This window comes from Bombyx mori, chromosome 22 (genome assembly GCF_030269925.1).
Source record: "Bombyx mori chromosome 22, ASM3026992v2".
In the NCBI taxonomy this organism is placed as follows: Eukaryota; Metazoa; Arthropoda; class Insecta; order Lepidoptera; family Bombycidae; genus Bombyx; species Bombyx mori.
In genome coordinates, this window is record NC_085128.1 from 13,303,103 (window position 1) to 13,324,594 (window position 21,492).

At 36.8% G+C, this 21,492-nt stretch overlaps 2 protein-coding genes across 3 annotated transcripts in view; both read left to right on the plus strand.

Moving 5' to 3' along the window:
• The first annotated feature begins 1,201 nt into the window (after window positions 1-1,201).
• On the plus strand, window positions 1,202-7,103 carry LOC101745135 (odorant receptor Or1-like). Its single transcript, XM_021348645.3, has 8 exons — window positions 1,202-1,390; window positions 2,706-2,835; window positions 3,126-3,330; window positions 3,800-4,084; window positions 4,712-4,811; window positions 5,470-5,574; window positions 6,711-6,866; window positions 6,958-7,103. The coding sequence occupies exons 1-8, from the start codon at window positions 1,202-1,204 to the stop codon at window positions 7,006-7,008; spliced, it is 1,221 nt and encodes a 406-aa protein (XP_021204320.3). The 3' UTR covers window positions 7,009-7,103.
• A 1,464-nt stretch (window positions 7,104-8,567) lies between these two features.
• The window catches only part of LOC101741916 (putative protein kinase C delta type homolog), a 51,650-nt gene continuing 38,725 nt past the window's right edge, over window positions 8,568-21,492 (plus strand). Inside the window, exons 1-2 of one of the 2 annotated variants that reach the window (XM_038018843.2) lie at window positions 8,568-9,665; window positions 18,970-19,067. In XM_038018843.2, the coding sequence (XP_037874771.1) occupies window positions 9,567-9,665; window positions 18,970-19,067 (197 nt within the window). In that variant the 5' untranslated portion in view covers window positions 8,568-9,566. The remainder of the gene's footprint in view (window positions 9,666-18,969; window positions 19,068-21,492) is intronic. The other variant, XM_062675018.1, reaches the window with a different exon arrangement.

Genomic DNA, 21,492 nt, shown 5'->3' on the forward strand with positions numbered 1-21,492 from the left:
AGAGGCAGCCGGGGACATGGCAACCAGCGACCGGAAGGGAGTGCCCTCCGGTTCACTTCTCATCCACGTGGGGTCTACCATTGCTGACAGACCCACACGTCTGACCACGACGTGGCCACGCCGGCGTACCGGTACCCTCCTCTGGAGGGCCTTCCCCTTTAGCAGTCAAAGAGCTGCCGGGGACATGGCCTAGCCTCCAAAAGGTCTCCAGAAGGGAGCCTTCTCCCGCTTCACGCACCCTTTGTCCAGCAAAGGTGGGAAAAGGGAACACCGTGTGCAGTCTTCTTAGTTCGCGGCACCCCTCTGCAGACAATGCTGCTCCACGGTATCGGGGTGCACACTTAAGCCCCACCGCCGCGACAAGGCGAGACCACGTTGTGTGGGGTTCGATCCACCTAAGTGATTTTATTGAGACTTATGTATCTTGTTAGGACAGTCATAAGATTTAAAGTTGCTTCGTAGCGTAAATAGGCGGAATAGCGGCACCTACCGGTAGGGATGAATTGCTGTAATTTTATACCACACATTCAAACTCACCCACATATAATATCAAGGGGTGAAAGGTTATTTCGTTTAAGCGACATTTATCTTTGTAATTAAAGATACGTTTTATTTGGTATTAGTATCAACAATTGGATGACTTGAATGAATGTAGTAAACATAATTGATGAACTTCAATTATGTTTACTACATTGAAATAGCTGAAGAATTTTTTTTATCATGATATTTTTTTGCAAATTTTAAACTTTAAATGACTCTCCTGTGATGTTGCAAAAATGTTCAAAATTTCACCTGTCGATATGAAAAAAAATGTAACTTAAATAAATATAATAAAAAATTTAGCTTTAAACTTTCGCGACTATCTTTAATACATTACAGGTATAATAAGCAACCCAGGAGCGATAGTTAGTTCAATATTAACTGATCATAGATACGGCCAATAAGAAATATAAATTTTTACAAAAAAAAAAATTCCTAATCGAACATTATTTCTCACTATCCAGTTTGTTTAAACCCTGTAATTATCCAATTAAGAATTTAAAAGGGAACGATTAAACATGTTTGTGATAGCAATTTCATGCTATTGATTGACATTTTAACGCGGACGCTTCAAATAATACTGATTTTTTTAATTGCTGGTTAGATTTCAAGTATGTTCTCGTCGTTAAACTGGTAGAATCAGTAATTATCGACAAGAATCATGGAACCGAAGACGTATACAACATTAGAAGCCTTCAAGCCACATTTCAATGCGCTGGCTAGGGGTGGCTATCTCAAAATAATGAAGCCGACATCATTTAAGAAACCCTATTTTAACGCTTTCTGCCGTGTACTCGTGTGGTTTTTCGTTGTGCTGTATAATTTACAACATTTAATCTTGGTTATTCAGGTAATTCAGGTGGATACATAAGTTGCGTCAGAAATTTCTTTGTAACAAAAGTCAAATATCAAAACCTTTCGTTGGTATTAACTACCAAGCATATTATTCCATCCATCTGCATATGATTAAAATGAAGCTGGATTCCATTTCATATTGAAAGTTATCATCTCGAAAATTTACGGCCAGAATATATTATGTGCTGGTAATAAATTATGCACTGTTGTTAGATGACTACTGGAGCTAAAGACACTGCAATATGTATGAATGTCAGTATCAATATATTGTGTGCGTTATGAAGTTTTCTACTACATTTACGAATATCTACATACTCCTAATTTGTTAGATCCAATGAAATTATCGCATTTCTTCAACTTTGAAGTAGACTAAAAATAAATGCCCCTCTAAAGACCTTTAAGACAAGACAATACGGTCAAATTAAAACTACTTTTACAGTTTTATTTCGCATTCCTTTATTATTATATTATTTCCGACCCATCGAACGCTTTACAGTTTTCGTGGCCTTCACAGACATTTGTAAAGTTTTCACGAAAACAGTAAAGAAAAGCTTGTATTAAACATGTATACAACTCGTGAAAACTGAAGTGCCATTATATTATAACACGGTCAAATATAATGAAGTCAGCTCCCAATTAGTGACCACGATTTTCGTAATGAATCTAATAAATTAAAGTGGCCAGTAATTTTCTGTTTTCTCAGCGTAGGTAGGTATATTTACTTTGCCGAGAGTAGGAGTTTCTAGAAATTTGTCAATAAGCGGAGAAGATGTTTCCGAGCTATGCCTATTACACTGTCTGTTAGTCTGAAATGGAATAGATAGATAGATCTACATTTCATCGATGTCGCATCATGACGACAAAATTATATTTATCACGTTTCGAAATTGCAGATACGTTGGTGGCGAGTACCGTGGTAGGATTACTTTCAACATTGTTGATGTCTATGAGTCACGGCAACTACTCACACCACTTTTTTTTTCAATGTAAACTGTTAAACTTCTAATTACAAATTCAGCAACCCGGCTTATCTTAGGATAGGATTATAATGGGGCCATATTATGTTGATATTTAAAAAAATTCATCGTGTTCTTCGTGTCTTTCAAGCTAAAATATTATCTGATTCACCCGTCAAAATAAATAAACTATCATGAAATAGATATTACTAAGAGCTTTTGGAAGGATTGAATTGTTAGAATACGATTTTTTTTGTTATACACACCTGATATATAGATAAAAACCTAAATAAATGTAACTTAAAGCTAATAAATAAAACCTAATAAATATCTACACAAGTAGTTTCGAAGCAGGTACGACGCAGCACTGAAAGAATAGTCGACATCTTATTTATTTTGCTTACGACATTGAACACTTTTGGAAAACAACTAGCATTCAATCTTAGAGTTCATCGCATTGATAAAATTATTGACGTAATGAATGGTGAGTATAGCCAGATACAATTTTATTATGTTTAATTAGTTGTTGTCTTTCCACGTTGTGTAGAATGAAGAGCTCACGCTTCCCTAGTGTTCAATCTGTTTTTCAGCGATTACCTCCGCCTACGAATACCACAATTTAAATGTCATGACCATCTAGACACATAAGGACTGTCTCGTTTATACCTACTCTTTGAAATCTTATCCCTGTAAAAGTACTCACACGCATAAAATTCAACATAAAAAAATCGGTATTGGATAAAACATCAATTGCAATTAATGTCTAATTCTCAGGGGTCTACTTTGCTGCAACCAATCGATATCATGTGGACATTATGAAGGAAAACGCACTGGCCATGTATAGAATACTGAGACTATATCACGTAGCCATATTTACTTGCGGAATACTTTGGACTATCTTTCCACTCGTAAATCGTGCTTTGGGGGAAAACGTACAATTCACAGCGTATTTTCCATTTGATACAGCTGAGTCACCCACGTACGTGTTGATGGACATTTTTATTTATTTATTTATTGTTAACATAGATGAGAAACACAATCATATTTGCAACATTTGCTTGAACTAGGTGATAAAACCTGTAGGTATCTCAAGCAGCAATGCTCCACGTACAAAGAATACAGCTTTACTTCAGATACATAAATATAGAAAATTACTAGACCAAAATTCTACTGAAATTCATAGATTGCATAAAAGTGATAAAAAAATTGGGTTTAATCTCTAACAGTTGTTAATAATGTAATCCTTTCTCAAATTTTGTTCTTTCGTAGTACAAGCAAGCGGTTCTTAAACTTCATAATAACATTGGTATTAATTAAAAAAAAAAAAAAACTCGTATCCCTTAATACAAATTTATCAATACAAATACTAAGTTATTTAGAAAATTATACATGAAAAAAATATTAAGCATTATTTTTAAGATTGTGCTGATCACATATTTATTTTTCAGATTCGAAATTGTTTTGGCGTATATGTCAATACTTATTACGTTACAAGCTTATGGCAACGTGACGATGGATTGCACGATTGTAGCGTTTTACTCTCAAGCGAAAACACAAATCAAAATGCTCAGATACGATCTGGAACAACTCGGAAAAATTGATAACATTGAAACAAAATTTACGGAAAATATTTTTGAACGTTCCAGTCACATATGGAAAGCATTGAAAGATGAAAAGATAAAAATACATTCAAAGCTTGTTTTCTGTGTTGAACACTATCGACAAATTGTTTGGTAACCAGAATTCTCATTATTTTTTGTTGCCTTTGTAGGCAGACGAGTTTGCGACCCCCCTGATGGTGTGAATTATGTTTTTCCATACACTTGAAATACAACATCAACGGAAAACGGTATTAAATTACTAAGCTCACTATTACTGGTGGTAGGACCTCTTGTGAGTCCGCGCAGATAGGTACCACCACCCCGCCTATTTCTGCCGTGAAGCAGTAATGCGTTTCGGTTTGAAGGGTGGGGCAGCCGTTGTAATTATACTTGAGACCTTAGAACTTATATCTCAAGATGTGTGGCGCATTTACGGCGTAGATGTCTATGGGCTCCAGTAACCACCTAACACCAGGTGGGCTGTGAGCTCGTCCACACATCTAAGCAATAAAAAAAAGCTCAGCATAAATACCATTAACGTGATATTTAGTGAGTCCGCAATGTACAGAGTACAAAACACTGATGTCAATTACAGTTCGTTCCAAGAATAAGCAGCGCCCACATTGGAGAAACTATCGTGATTTTAACTACCGTACATGAGCTGATTCATTAACAACTGTGTAAACAACAGCCATGAATTTTAACTTCATCGAATAAAGTTTTAAATCCTTTTTTTATAGTTATTTCTAAATGTTGCAGGTTCGTAAAAGAAGTAGAATCTATATTCGGCGAAGCTATGACTGTACAGTTTTTCGTAATGGCGTGGGTCATTTGTATGACTGTATATAAAATCGTTGGTGTAAGTATGCACTGGACATACTAAATGAAATTCTCATTATACGATATGAGGTATAATTCTAATATCCTACTTCACGGCAGAAATAGGCGGGGTGGTGGTATCTACCCGTGCGGACTCATAGGAGGGCCTACCACCAGTAACCTACTATTAACAACTACAAATTCTAAGGGGCTCGGCGATGATCTTCACATTATGAAGTTTATGGGCGACGGTGCCTAGTCGCCATATCACGTAGGCTGTATGTATTCTCTTATGGCAAGCAAACAAGCAAGCAAAAAAAAACAAAGCTATTAATTTTTTGTCATGTCAGCGCCAGAATGAAGTAGGCTTATTGTATTCTCTGGTATGTATGTACGTATTGTAACATGTAAAAACGAGTAATGGAAAAGAAATAAGGCCGCTCTCGCTAGCCCACGCTGGCTATGAGTGAGTAGGGAATTTCAGTATATGTGTACCCATGTCAGCTGGTTTCTGCCAGCCAGGTTTAGACAGTTTATTTGGTTCAGGAGGAAATCACCAGCCCTCCACCTAGGCGTTAGGGCGTCGTTGGAGTCGAACCGTTTACAATAACATCCAATCACTTAACAATCTTTATTATTTTATTAAATCAACAGAAATTTTGGGACAACCTTTTCAAATGCATGTTTGTATTTTTCAGCTAAGCATATATTCAGCCGAGTTTGTTTCTATGGGAGTATACTTGGGGTGCATGTTGGCGCAGCTTTTTATTTACTGTTATTACGGAACTCAGCTTAAAGTTGAGGTACGAGAATTTTCTCTAATAAAAAAAAAATATTTTTTTTGATATCTTGAGCGACCATGTTATTTTATTTATTGGAGTTGAAGTACGATTTTGCTGTTTCAAAGGGGGAGCTCGACTCAAATGTCCTCTCGTTTGAGATGCAAGAATACAACACCCCAACCACTCCTGAGTAGAGTAGTGAATAGAGTCATCCTGGATAACTCGATGACCTTTCGTCTTCACATAAAATTAGTCCGAGTTGGTGCCTCCATTATTTTCAGTAAGCCCCTAAGCGGACTAAACTATCCTTTTCTAATACGGTGACCCTTTACAAAAGTTCAATATGTTTTTTTTTTATTGCTTTGATGGGTGGATGAGCTCACAGCCCACCTGGTGTTAAGTGGTTACTGGAGCCCATAGACATCTATAACGTAAATGCGCCACCAACCTTGAGATATAAGCTCTAAGGTCTCAGTATAGTTAAGACGGCTGCCCTACCCTTCAAACTCAAACGGATTACTCCTTCACGGCAGAAATAGGCAAGGTACCGACCTACCCGTGCGGACTATCAAGAGGTACTACCACCGGTAAACGATCACGCCGATGACAACGACGAGACTTCCTCCAAACTCTTCAATTTTCCTTAGGTTAGTTGTTGGATGTAAAGCTTGAATTCATCCGTATGTGTTAGAAGACAGCCTTGGAACGCTTTTTCATGAGAAGAATGTGACCTCACAACCCTTATACCGTAGCCGTCGCTTTATTAGCAGTAACCAAATCACAGGTCACCATATTCGTACTCTAAGCTTTAGCCCGCTGAGTTTCTCACTATTCTCGCGATTACGATTTATTGATAAGTATGCATATTCTTGAAGCGGGTGTTCGTTAACTCCTCCTTCTTTAGATTAAGTTGTCGAGCTCCTTACCAGCTCTAAGGCGAAGCTGAAAAGGCCACCAGGCCACTGACAATCCTTCCAACAAATAATCGCGAACACGAGTGCTCCGAACGTCTTATCCTTTTGGCCACGACGACTTCAAAGACGACGACGTTTCACGACTTAAGTTGATATTACTTCGTTTTCAAATCAATTTCTTTTCTTTTAATCTCAGCTACTTAGAAGGGCAATTAGAAAAATAACTTTTCTGTATATCATCAGAGCGAGTCTGTGAACACTTCGTTGTACTGCAGCAATTGGTTGTCATCATTACCAAAGGTCCGACGGCAGATGCTGATCATGATGCAGTACTGCTCCAAGCCACTAACACCGCGTACTGCCTACGTCATTCCTATGTCATTAGAAACTTATATTTCAGTGAGTATTGTTAATTAAATTAGTTTTTTTTACTAGAGATATAAGTAATTTAAATTTGATTTTCAATTAATTTTAATAACTTTTTTTGCAGGTTTTGAAATCGTCATATAGTCTTTTCACGTTATTGAATCAAAAGCACTAAGTAACGACTCTAAAGTTTTGTTACTGTAATAGTTACTTACGCGGTACGGTAACAGCTTAATTCATTCAGCGAAATAAAAGCTACCAAAAAAATAATTTAATTTTTTATTTTAATAAATTCCATTCCGTTATGTGCAATCAATATTTTGGGCAAAAATAATAACTGCTACTTTGATTAACATTTGTTTATTTGGAGCAACAAAAAAAAACAGTTCGATTGGTTCGCGTGGGCAACTGGCTTTTGATCGGAGATCGCTCGTAAAATTGGCCGGATTGATTGATTTTCTACAACCATTTCATGGTATCCAAGCTCAGAGATCAAAGATTTGATTTAACAGTGAACCATCTTATGGCACTGGATAGATAGATTTGCTTTCGGCCTATACCTGATATGTAATGAATGAAATGTCGTAGTTACAATTCTTTTATACTACGGCTGTCCTAACTTTAAAGCCTATGTAGGTATATAAATTATTGTTTTGTGGCAGTAATAGGCTAGAAGGTAACTTTTCAGAAACGACCCTACCATCAATAAATAGAGTAAATTCTGAACGCAGTATGTTCAACTAGTAATATTGTAGTAGTAGCAGAACACATTATGTGAAGCACGCTCCTTACTGGTGGTAGGACCTCTTGTGAGTCCGCGCGGGTAGGTACAACCACCCTGCCTATTTCTGCCGTGAAGCAGTAATGCGTTTCGGTTTGAAGGGCGGGGCAGCCGTTGTAACTATACTGAGACCTTAGAACTTTATCTCAAGGTGGGTGGCGCATTTACGTTGTAGATGTCTATGGGCTCCGGTAACCACTTAACACCAGCTGGGCTGTGAGCTCGTCCTCCTATCTAAGCAATAAATAAAAAAAGCACGCTGAACACTGTTGCCTATTCGCCTTAGTAACACACAACAACAGCTTAGGACGCTCATAAGATGGGATGGGGTTGTGCTATTCTAGACCAAAACGATAAAATTATAGTCTTTAAATTCTCGGAACAGAACCAGAGCTCTGTATAAGAATTTGGTTTCGTAATTTCAATACCGGAACCGAATGAAGTTGAGCGATAGTGTTCCGTAATAATGGAGTGTTTCCTACGGTTGCCGTGTGTCGTGGACCTACTGAAAACAGTTTCTACGAATGAATATTGTGTTCATTATTTTCATATCATTATCTATAATCTATACTTATACTATAATAATATTATAAAGAGGAAAGATTTGTTTGTTTGTATTGAATAGGCTCCGAAACTACTGAACCGATTTGAAAAATTCTTTCACTGTTTGGAAGCTACATTATTCTCGAGTGACACAGGCTATAATGTTTTTTGAAAAAAATTTGGGATCCTTACTAAAATCCTAATAATGTTACCCAAGGTGTAAAAAAAACTACTTAAAACCTTTACATCGCGTGCCCTGCGAAAAATTTTGATGATAGAATAAAATAATGTCAAAATGTGTCACGATAGTATATGTCTAACTATTCTTGTTATGCAATAAGTGTTTTTTTTATTTTAAAAAATTAAACAACGAGAAATATCGTTGAAATTTTTGTTAAAGACCCGAGCGGCCGCGGGCTTCCAATATTTTGAATACTTTACCGTTTTCATAGTCACGTCGTTTATAAGACAACTGGTCTCAACGAAACATGTTTACCAATAAATCGAAACATGAACATCGAAACTTAAATATTTAATTTCCATTCAAGTACAATAGAGGTCAAAACTAAAAAAAAAATGTGTGCGTGTACTAGTGTACACACGTAAGAAGTGAAACTTGTTTATGGCCTTATTTTTCGAAAAATGATCTACATGCAACTTTCTAGAAATTGGTTAAATAAAGTTAAATTAGATAAAGTTTAAACAAAAGGATTTTATTATCATAGACATGAATACAAAAAAGTTAAATTAGATAAAGTTTAAACAAAAGGATTTTATTATCATAGACATGAATACAAAACAGATGGCGCGTAACGGAAAAAAGTGACGCGTAACCGAAAAATGTGACGGTAAATTTTTTTCCAACGCCGATAAGGAAGTTTCACTTCAAAAGTATGACGGAATGACTTGATGACATTCAGCTTTTCTTATTCGAAAGGTATTTTGATGCTTCATAAAAGCGGAGGTGTTGGCCTTTTTAACGATTCTAAACAATTTCTCGCAATGTAACGTTTTCTTTTGTACCGTCCACATATCGACGGGTAGAGCCAGCTAAAAATAAACACACTATCTGCGTCCATTATTTGCATTTAAAGCAGTCGAGATGATTTGAAATAAATTCTTATTGAAATCTCGTGTTTTCCAAGTTAAAGCTTCGTCGGCAAGGTGCCGGTGGTACGGTGACTCATGCCGAGTTCGCCAGACAATTCAGGGAGCCCGTAACGCCTATTCAGTGCTCCGGACGGCGTAAGTGCTGAAAGTCGTGTAAAAAGTTGTATCCGGCCGTGAATAGAGCGCGTGGTATTTCGTTTATAAATACGCAAGTGTGCCGGCGTCAGCGCGATCGCAGGGCCGGCGGCTCGGCGTCCAGAGTGCGGGTGAGGTCGGTGCTGCAGCATGCGCACTAGCCGATGATATTCACGGGCGGGGGGGCGCGTCGACGCACGTCGCCCGCGCCACGCACGCGCACACCCGCGCGCCCGCCCGCCCCCAGACTCCACGCCGGCTATGTGAGTACCTATCTATGCAGTCTACCTACCTGTCATCATTATTTGACAGCTAACGGTGCTCGACAGCTGACCGCCTATCCTATGAGCTTTCAAAAGAAGAATCGAATAAAACAAACTAGTTTAATTTAAATTTTAGTGAATCTTGATTCAGAGTCTTGATATTGACAAATACACTACTACTATTGTTTTTACTTATTATTCATAATGGCAAGAAATACGTTGATTAATTTCATTGGCCAAAGGATTAATGTCATAGAAAATACACTATAGATTATGTTCATTGAAGTATGAAACCTATGATTATTCTGGTCCAAATTTTAACTATTCAAAACTGCCTGAAACATGAAATCTCTTACTTCATTATAGTAAAAATTTAAGTTTTACTTTATTTAAACAATTTTTACGTTATAATCTCGCGTTACTATACTATTTCTAACGTTTTAAATACTCTGCAGTTATCGTGGTCATAGACGACCTACTGTGAAAACGCGAAATTGAACCGTAATATTCGTTATAATTATGTCTACGATACACGAAAACTGGCGAAACTTATTATTATTAAATAATTATACAATGTCCATAACTTTGTTGTTTGTCTGTCTTGTGTTATAAAGTGCCAGTTTATGCCTGCTAATCTTTTCAAATCATCTTTCCAGCGCGCTAAGGGTCTCCCCTTCTCTCTCTTGCATAGTGGTCCTTTCCACTGGGTCACTCGTGTGGTAGGTCGTCGTGGCCTAACGGATAAGACGTCCGGTGCATTCGTGTAGAAGCGATGCACCGGTGTTCGAATCCCGCAGGCGGGTACCAATTTTTGTAATGAAATACGTACCTAACAAATGTTCACGATTGACTTCCACGGTGAAGGAATAACATCGTGTAATAAAAATGAAACCCGCAAAATTATACTTTGCGTAATTACTGGTGGTAGGACCTCTTGTGAGTCCGCGCGGATGGGTACCACCACCCTGCCTATTTCTGCCGTGAAGCGGTGATGCGTTTCGGTTTGAAGGGTGGGGCAGCCGTTGTAACTATACTTGAGACCTTAGAACTTGTATCTCAAGGTGGGTGGCGCATTTACGTTGTGGATGTCTATGGGCTCCAGTAACCACTTAACACCAGGTGGGCTGTGAGCTCGTCCACCCATCTAAGCAATAAAAAAAAAAAAAAAGGTAACTAGTAGTAAATACCTAGTGCAGCCAGGATATGTTTGATGACTAAATGAGATTTTTTACTACCCAAGCTTGGATCTTACAGCATCGTTAGGCTAAATAAAATTATGAGAGGAGTTCGAGTGACAGATTCTGCTCCGGTGACAGCTGTCAACGTCATTTAAGAAGAGTGGGAAAAAATCAACACAACGCGCTCGACGCGATGATTATGAACGACGAAGAATGCCGATGCCCACGTGTAACGGCAATGAGCCTTTTTAAAGACCATAAATACTTATTAATAACCCAAATGTTATTTCAGAGAGCATTTACAAAGATTAATACGAATTCTCAAAATACAGAAGAGCACATTATAGCAAAGTAAAAGATAGATAAATAGATCAATAAAGCTTTTAGAATAAAATCGTCCCGAAATTACACCCTCTAAGTGTGTCAGTTATTTTAGCATACAACACATCATAAACATTTATCTTTTGTTAAATCACCAAGGTTTCTGGAATCGTAATCTTTCGAATAAAATTCGTTATTGGGTTTTATACATTTTGATGTCAACAAACGATTTTTTTCAGATTTTATTTATGAGTGTAGATGCGCATTCGTTTTCACAGCTTACCTGGTGTTAGGAGACATATTACTCAATATAATAATAATATTACTCAAAATAAACAAAACAAAATAACATAATCTGTTCTTTTTCGTCGCTTCCTCATTACTGAGGGTCGTGACCACCTTGGTCTAGTTTCTGCATTAGCTTCCTTCAACGTTGCCTGCATTCGGCCTGCTTAATGGCGCCTGGGAAGCAGGTGTTTGTGGCCTCCTTTACAATGTCCGTCCACCTGGATGGCGATCTTCCTCGACTTCTCTTTCCTTCCATAATAACTGTAGGTTAATTGGTAAGAAAAAGTCATGAAGTCAAATGTGCAAAAGCAATAAGATGAAACGTGAATTTTCAATGCAAAAGCTCAAAATGGGTCATTTGACCCGTTATGGTATGTCTAGTGTTAATATCAAAGTGTTAAACGCATTTTCTTAAAAGGTGAATATACCTATGAAACCGGAACATGTGTTCGCTTTTTTTCATATATTGACATATAAAAAACTTCAGAGGTGTCAAGGGACACCCGGATGGAACGAAGTTCCTTTCGATTAATTAGTGAAGGAATTGTAATTTTTTTTTAAGTTATAATAATAAATTACGGCATTATGAAGAAGAAAAAAACAATACTATGAACTAAATTACTATTGTTGAAACGCTATCTCGAGAAACGGTACTCATTACGCGGACCAATCGGATACGAGCAATGTCACGCGATAAGCGCCTACACGTTGATTGGTCAGAATGACGGTTCTAAAAAGTGTCGTGACAACTTTTCGTAAGAATTTTTTCCGTCTAGCCCCCTTTCACAACGCGCGATAAGGAACTTCGTTCCAAAAATCAGGAGATACCGAAATGCGAATTTCGTCATTTATTCGTAGTACCTCAACTATCTTAGATAGCAACCCCTAATTCTTATATTTAATAATGTGCTATCGCCCTGCATTTTCACAGCCGCAACAACAATTACGCGTAGCTTTTTGATAGTCATTACCATTCAAGTTCTCCTATTTCTTTTCAATGCGTTTTTATTTTACGGGGGCGGTAGCCGTTGTATTGTGGAACAAAATTTTAGAACTCATGTTTCAAGGTGGGTAGCAACATTTACGCTGTTGACGTCTATCTTAAGACAAGAGACAGTGCTCGTCCACTCATCTAAGCAATAAATAAAATATATGCAATAAAAGACCTACCTCTGAAAATATACACATAAGCAATTATGTATTTTTATTTATTTATTACTTAGGGCGGTGGACGAGCTCACAGCCCACCTGGTGTTAAGTGGTTACTGGAGCCCATAGACATCTACAACGTAAATGCGCCACCCACCTTGAGACATAAGTTCTAAGGTCTCAGTATAGTTACAACGGCTGTCCCGCCCTTCAAACCGAAACGCATTACTGCTTCACGGCAGAAATAGGTAGGGGGCGGTAGTACCTACCCGCGCGGTCTCACAAGAGGTCCTACCACCAGTAACTATAAGCAATTATGTATAATATAAAACTGTATAAATAATATATCTTAACTGGAAAGTGTTGAACGATATTGGGATACCACTTAATGTGATGGTAGATATTAATAACTATACCAAATTGTTGGTACTTGTGTATGTCTTTGCTTCTTAAGCATGTTTGCTAAACGTATAAATATTGTTTTATAACTCAATGTTATGACGCAAAACATCCATTTGCTGCTTCTTAAATTATATAGAGGTTAGTACTGAAAACAGTAAAGGAGTTAGCAAGGTGAATACGTGATATGATCCATTTGTAATTTTTAGGTTACAAACTATTTTAATATGTCAATGACTCTGAGTACATACTTCAGGTATTTTTTTTGTTTTGGACGTAATACAGGTGACTGTATTGTGTAACGACAGTAATTTTAGGATATTGTAAATTTTAGTAAAAAGAAATTAAAGCTTTTATAGTACTGACCAAAAATAAAATTCATTTTCCTTTTTTTGCTTACCTATGCTAGTAACGTCGAGGGGTTATGCTAGCTTCACCGAACGTGTGAGCTCATGAGGTTAAGTCTGGGGAATTAGCTTACACTACCCCTAGCAAGGGCAGTACTTCGCTGATTCCTTTTTATTTATCACTAGCGACCCGCCCTCGCTTCGCTTCGGAAAGTGTAATTTATTATTGATTTCTCCACTATTTAATGGATGTTATTATACATATAAACCTTCCTCTTCAATCACTCTATCTATTAAAAAAAACCGCATCAAAATCCGTTGCATAGTTTTAAAGATTTAAGCATGCATAAGGATATAGGGACAGAGAAAGCGACTTTGTTTTATACTATGTAGTGAAGACCAAAATTTACGAAAAGGATTATTAGGATTAGGAATTATTAGGGAAAGCAAATTTACGATAATCTATTTTTCTTAGTCACGAAATGATTTCTCTTTTTTGTTCATACTTAGCATGATTTTTTGAAATTTTCTAGACAATTAGTTTTATTTGCCGTTACTAATGTAATCAACACTGTAAACGTGTTAATATCTTATATACTTTATTAGCATGTCCGAAGCATCCGTGACTGCGTTACAAGTTTCATACGTCCATATGTAAATGGTATTCTTGTTACTCAAAATCACATTTATTGTCCTTGCGACAAACGTGAACACAACACTTATTAATTTTATGTTAGAATTTTGTTGATAAACGAATGATGAAAGGTGACGCATCAACACAGAACAATAACGATACGATTGAATCCACCCGCGGTTCTGTTCAATCTATATATAACTCAAATTATGGTACTACCACTCAACCTTGGTGCTCCTCCACGTTGTTTACTCCATAAGCATAACCATCAACAAACGGTTTATTGGTTTGCTGAGATCTCGATTCATATTAACGTACATAGTTTCAAGTAGATATTTAGGTTCGAAACATGTTTACAAAATGCTACTAAATATGTTGTTTACAAAATGCTACTAAAATCGTGTTTACGAAATGCTAATAAAAAATTTTAGATTGAGAAAGTTTTTTTTTGTACTGTCTCTTCAGTGTGCTTGTATCTCGTGGCGTGACGATGACAAGGTCGTCATGATAATCGCCTTATCGTAGCCGCCGCTGACTACTCCCCGAATCCTGATCACGCAGGAGCCAGTCACCGTCGACGCCCTAGACACGTCCTTACGGATCCATCAGATCCAATAACCTTTGCATTAGACGCCTTCAGCTCTAACACTAGGAGCAGGCTTAGGAACCTCGGTAACCGTACTCGTCGAACTCGACAAAGAGTTCGCCGTGCAACCTAACCCATGAATCAGCTCGCTGAGTTTCTCGCCGGATCTTCTCAGCGGGTCGCGATTCCGATCCGGTAGTAGATTCATTCGCGAAGCAGCTACTCTTGAGCTGTTAGGTCTCCTTCGGAGGCGCTCGGGTAGCTGTTAGCAAATCCCACCCCTCCTGGCTGAGTCTTTGCTCGCCCACGTGTCCTGGTGAAACTGGAAAAGCCTACGGGCCACCAGTACTCTTTCAATCATAAAAAAAAAAAAGATGACAAGGTTCGGGTCCTCGGGCGCAATTCACGTAAATAATAGGCAAGAGATCATATCGATAGCTTTGTAGCGAATGACTATTATAGAACAGAAAAAATTTGACAAAAGTTTGAATTACGCTAATGATTTTTCAAGAGATTTACAATAAAGAACTCAATGGGAAATCGTTTCCAAGCTCTTTTTTATTGATTAGATTGGTGGACGATCTCACTGTCCACCTGGTGTGAAGTGGTTAGCGGAGCTCATAGACATCAATGACGTAAATACCACTTTGAGACAATAGTTCTATGTTTTAGTTTTACAGTACAACGGCTGCTCCACACTTCAAACTGAAATGCATTACTGGCAGAAACAAGCAGGGTCTTGATACCTACCCTTGCGGGTTCATAAGACACCTTACCACCAGTAAGCTAAGCTGAAGCTGTTGTCTACATTTTAACATTATGCTAACTACCGTCTTTTTTCTATAAAAAATATTTGTTGATTTTCTTTTTTGTGTGAAATAAACAAAACGAGAGATTAAACCCCAAAAAATAATATTAATATTCTACATTCGACGTCATTAATGGATTCCTGGGATTCCTGAGATTTCCACACAAACAGAGACTCGTGTCGTTGACAGCGAAGATCTGATGGCCTTGTCATCGCGAATCAGATCATAATTATAACGTCATAATCATAGCTCAATCCAAACAATAGATATAAATCTATTTACTTACATTAATTTTAGAGTGTATGAATCATTAATAAGATCATTCACGTGACTGGCGACATCTCGAACGCTACGTGACAAACGTATACTCAATTTTGGCCATTATACATCCGCACTGAATTTCGGAGCAGTAATCACCCGGATTCATGCCAGGGAATGTGAAGACCTTGGAATTGGAACACTGACGCTTTCTATGCAAATACCGTCGCATCTAGTTGTGTCCCTACAGTTGTAAGGGCGCTACATTGATTCTTGTACGATGACTTTTTCGTCCGATTGCTAAGTTTGTGCGGGATGTGTCCAGATTCGAACGTCATTGCGAGATGTCTGCTTGGTTTCGGGTATGTCCAATTTCGTGTTTCGTCAGAAGCGCAAATTCTTGGCTCCGAATGAATGTTACATTACAGCGTTCAAAACGTACGTGAAAGCGCAGCGTCTATAAAATCTACATAAAATGATGTCAACGTGTCGAGCGGAACGGGTAACTGAGCGTTTCTCGGAAAACATATTTAACTTTTTTTTCCCTACCGCTTCATTGGTAGCTTAAGGGGTTATTCCAACTTCACGAGGACCGGTAGGTGACCTACCTACATAGGAGCAGGACAGGACAGGACATAGGAGTTCACAGGCTCAACCTGAGACAACTGCTAACACTAGCCCTAACAAGAGCTGTGCTTCGCTGAATCTACTACCGAATAGGAATCGCGACTCACTGAGAAGATTCGGCGAGAAACTCAGTGGATTAATCCGACTTTATGGACTGTTTGTTAAGATTTTTTTGTGTGTGTACGTACGGCATCATGTACTCAAAAATTTATTAACAGCTAATAGCTAATAGTTGTTATTGAATAAGTTAAGAGTACTCTTGAGATGCTTGTTTCATTCTCATCGAAACATAGCAACCGTTTTTTTCACGCCTTATATTAATTTTAACTTATCTATAATTCACAAAAGGCAGAGAGAAGAGAAACAGAAATAGATACGGTTCGTTAATAAGCATCGCTTGGATATGCCAAGCAATAGTTTTGTAAATTTTTACAAAACGATTGCCAATAAATCTGTTGTAATGTGGATCCGTGCAGAGTCCGTCGAACCATCTAAATAACCTAATAAATTAATTGATCTATTTTTTTCTACAAAAACTTCCTCAAATTACATTTTTTTTATCTCATCAGTTTGTTTGTCTTTTCAAAATGAATAGCAAAGTAATAACAACGCTCGTTATGATTTTTTTGCTGAATGTGTAAGAAAAAGTGAGGAAATAAACACCGATAAAAGTAAATAATTTACATGAAAACATACTATGTGAAGACAGTTGGAATTCTGATAACGTCACGTCACGTAATTGTTTTCGGAGCTGTATTTTTTTGGGGGTCAACAAGAAATCGTGGGACTTTCGCCTACGCTACGCACAAAAGGCTACCGAAAACCTCTTGGCCAAAAAAATTTAATGTGTTATTCTGATACAAAATGCATTATTATTCATATGAAAACTATTACTAAGAATGCACTGTGCTTGCTATTCCATAAACATAGGTATGTATCTAAATATAAAACAGAGCTTTACAAAAACACCTTTTGTCAATGATGTTCTTCATATCAAATACAGGTAAAAGGTTTTTTTGGAAAGAATGATTTAAAAAAGCTGAATATATCACTTTGCAGTAGGTAGATGAAAAGTCGTAATAAAAATCTTCTACCCTGGCTCAGCCATCGATAAGAATAGCTTGCACAGATATACACACGGCACGCAAACATAAATCAATAACTACTTTATTAAAACAAGGGGACTTTAATGCAGAACTATACAATTACGACTACTTTATCTAATTACAAAAAAACATATGTGTAAAATCCGTATTCTGTATAGCATTAAATAAAGTAAGCGTTCGTCGCCTTCTTGTCTGTAATGTGTCTGCAGTTCATTGGCATAATGTCAACACACCGCAATTACTGTTGACCGACACGATAATATAAAAAATAAAAACAACAATACAAGTATTAACCTTTCATTATTTAAAAAATATAGCGTTACGCTGATGTAATGTACCTATAACATCATACTTTATTTATCTTAATAATTGTTTTTCCACGTGTAAATATGCTGAATCACTCTTCTTACACACATTTTCTTTTCCTTGAATTATTATTCAGCATGTTTTTTAGTCGTGATAAAGAAGTTATTTTTGATCTCTCGGTGTAAATCATACAGGGGTGTTGTTTTGTAAATTTTTGTAGAGTTGTCAAGATTGCAATATTTCTGGCCGGTATGGGAAAAGATTTTTTCAAAACTCGAGACCTTAACATGGTGTCTCCAAATCTTGACTTTTCTATTCTATATGACAATTTCATGATTTTTTCATTTTAAATATCATCTATATAGTCTTTAATAGAATAGGTACTGTTTCCGAAAATTCGTAAATTACCGTTTAGTATTGAGTGTTATTAGAATTCATTCGGCAGAATAGTCAAGGAATACGCTTCATGGACAACTGCAATGCTTCCTTTATTACTGAAAGTGTACGAAGTATCTTATTTAATACCTTTAAACGAGCAATTCTTGTATATTATAATCTGAATCTCGGAAACGGCTCCAACGATTTTCATAAAATTTACAGGGGATTTTGGGGGCGATAAATCGATCTAGCTACGATTTATTTTTAGAAAATTTTGTTTGATTCGTGTTTTCAATAATAAACTCTTCCCGACATCTATTGGCGAATAATAATACTATTTTTCTTAATTGAGGGCAACTAACCGCTTTAAAGACACAAAAAGATGGCGTTATCAAAAAAAAATGTCATCATTTAGTAAAATGTATAGGTATGCTTCAGAAATAGGTCAAAAAACGGTTGTGCCTGAGTACTATGTATTATTTTGATTGTGATGGGGCTCGAAACGAGGATGTAAAAATATAACATTAATATTTCATACAAAATATCGTATGGTATTAGATAAATTTGTTTGGTTATTTAACAAGTTTACCTTTAATATACAGGGGATTTCGGGGGCGATAAATCGATCTAGCTACGATTTATTTTCAGAAAATGTTGTTTTATTCCTATTTTCAATAATCATCTTTAACGATAATCAACTTTGACTCTTCCCGACATCTATTGGCGAATATTAATACTATTTTTCTTAATTGAGAGCAACTTTAACTGCTTTAAAGACAAAACAAGATGGCGTAATCTAAAAAAAAAAAATGAGCAAAGCTCGGTCATAATCTAGTAAAGATTAAAGTATGTTTGGATTGTCAATAGTGTTTTAGATTTAGAAATGGTTACTTTACGCTTCTGTATATTGTCTTTCAGTGGTTTGGCGGTGGGAGCGGCGGAGAAGGCGAGGGTGTGGTGCGACGCTCCCGGGGTCGACGGATCACACAGCGCCGCGGAGCTATCAAGCATCATAAGTTAGTACTTATTGATACCTCTGTAGACCCACTTTGTAGTATTTTACAGAGAGAGAGAGATAGACAGAGAGAGAGAGATAGACAGAGAGAGAGAGAGAGAGATAGTGAGAGAGAGATAGACAAAGACAGAGAGAGATAGTATTCTTTATTCTACACCAAAAAATAAATAAGCAATGCGATACATTAATACAAATGTATATATACATACACATACAGATAAACATACATACATATATCCGTAAATATACATACAAATACACAATGTAATATAATAATAATTATTAAATATTTTATTGAGTTTTCCTGAGTCGTAGACATAATTAAACTACTCTTTACGGCTGACCATGTGTCCTCCGTGATCAGGAAAGCTGTAAAGTGATCGAAACTTCCAAAATAATATAATGATAATAAAAAACTCAAGATTAAACCGTAAAAGTAGTTTGTGTCGTATTTTGTAGTTTTGTCACCAAGCTTATTAGGATAAAGATTCTATCAAGACTGTCCTCAGTACTGGTGCAATGCGAGTTTATAGCTTACAACAGCATAAATATGATAAAGTTGTTTCGAAATTATACAATTGGATATTATATTGTCGTGGAAGTTGTTCGTGAAAATATACTATTGATAAGTAACTCGAGATTACGTCGCTCATTTTTGCCCTAAGAATTACTAACTCGCATACAGAATATACAAAAATTAATTATGTACATCTTTCAATGAAAAAATACTTAAATATTCTGTAATTCCGGTTCCGTGAGATCTTTTGAATGAGATCATGAAATTTAAAAATACTTTAAAACTGTTGTCTTGGCATATGGATGAAATAGTATATCTTTTTCCAAGGTAAACTTGTTAAATAACCAAACATCTAATACCATACGATATTTTGTATGAAATATTAATGTTATATTTTTACATCCTCGTGTCGAACCACAACACAATCAAAATAATACGTATTAGGCACAACTGTTGTTTTGCCTATTTCTGAAGCATAAATATTTTATTTATTTAAAACTTGTAGACTAAGTTGTAAACAAGAATTCAGCGCTTAAATATAAAAACGGTTTTGCGATTGAAACATTGATTTCGTGTGGGTGGAGACATTTAAGGTGTTGGTTGGTGTTTATGCACTTTGCGAATCACTTACAAAAAAATATGAGTCTTAGAACGCATATTTGCATCGCAGCAAAAATCTGCGGAGTGGTGATATCGATCCTTACGAGTGTACAACACCCACAGCTTCCTTTTTTTTCCCTACCTAATCTGATTGCCTTGAGAGGCTATTTCAGCGTAACCTTAACTAGTAGGTGAGCTCACGGGGCTCAAACCAGAGTGATGCTAGCACTGAACCTAGCAAGAGCAGTGCTTCGCAGAATCTACCACCGGATCGGAAACGCGACCCACTGAGAAGATCCGGAGAAAAACACAGTGGACTAAGCTTCCTAGTAAACGTACACACAAATGCTACACGAGAACCACGTGCTAATTAAAACAAAAAAAAAAACCACCACATGCAAATTTTATATCTGACCTTTCCATCATAATAAAAGATACACTTGAAATATTGTAAGTCGATTTAGAAATACACGCGAAAAACAAAACACTCAACGCTGCGTAAAGCGGTCGTTATAATAAATGCTGGCATAATTCTATTTTATGATCACGATTCGTTAAAGCGGTAATCTGTACTGAACATTAAATTTTCGCCTCGACCCACTCGAAGATAATTATTTTTCAAATGTAAATTGAGTGCGAGATGGCACAATCAAAGTTTATGTAAACACGATGTTTTATTATAACGCGTGATGTGATTTTGATCGTCTCTGATCGTTTCTGACATATTCTGTTGAACCACAAAGTCGCGGGTCGTTTCCCAGTCGAAATCAATAACTTTGTGAAACATATTTGATACTGGTTTTCGCTCTGTAGCTTCGCACGTTTGTGCTGAGGCTTATATCGCGTGGGCTACACTTACTTATATTACGTGGGTGGTGACCCGTGCTGAAGCCTATAATGTTTTCCAGGGCTCATAGGTCCTTGTTGAATTTCAACAATATGGAGTGAAAACGTAATGAACAGAGCTACTTTTGTATTTTTAATTAATGTGGATGAATATAGATTGTTATCATGTGGCTTGTTTTGGACATCGATGGTTCTAATCGAATGTTTCGAGTTTATACCCATAGCTAACATGTTAGTGAATTAAAAGGTAATTCGATAGAGGTACATATTCAATAAGCTTATTTTTATTCTATTGAACTGAAACGTGAAACAGCGTCGAGAATCGATGGTAAGGTTGTTTCCATCTGAAGTTACCCAGGAAGGTTATTTAATTTTTTGTATGTTTGCAATCTGTTTACAATATTGGAGGAATTATCAAGTAAAAAAAAATATTATTTCTATCTTAATGATATACGATATTGTA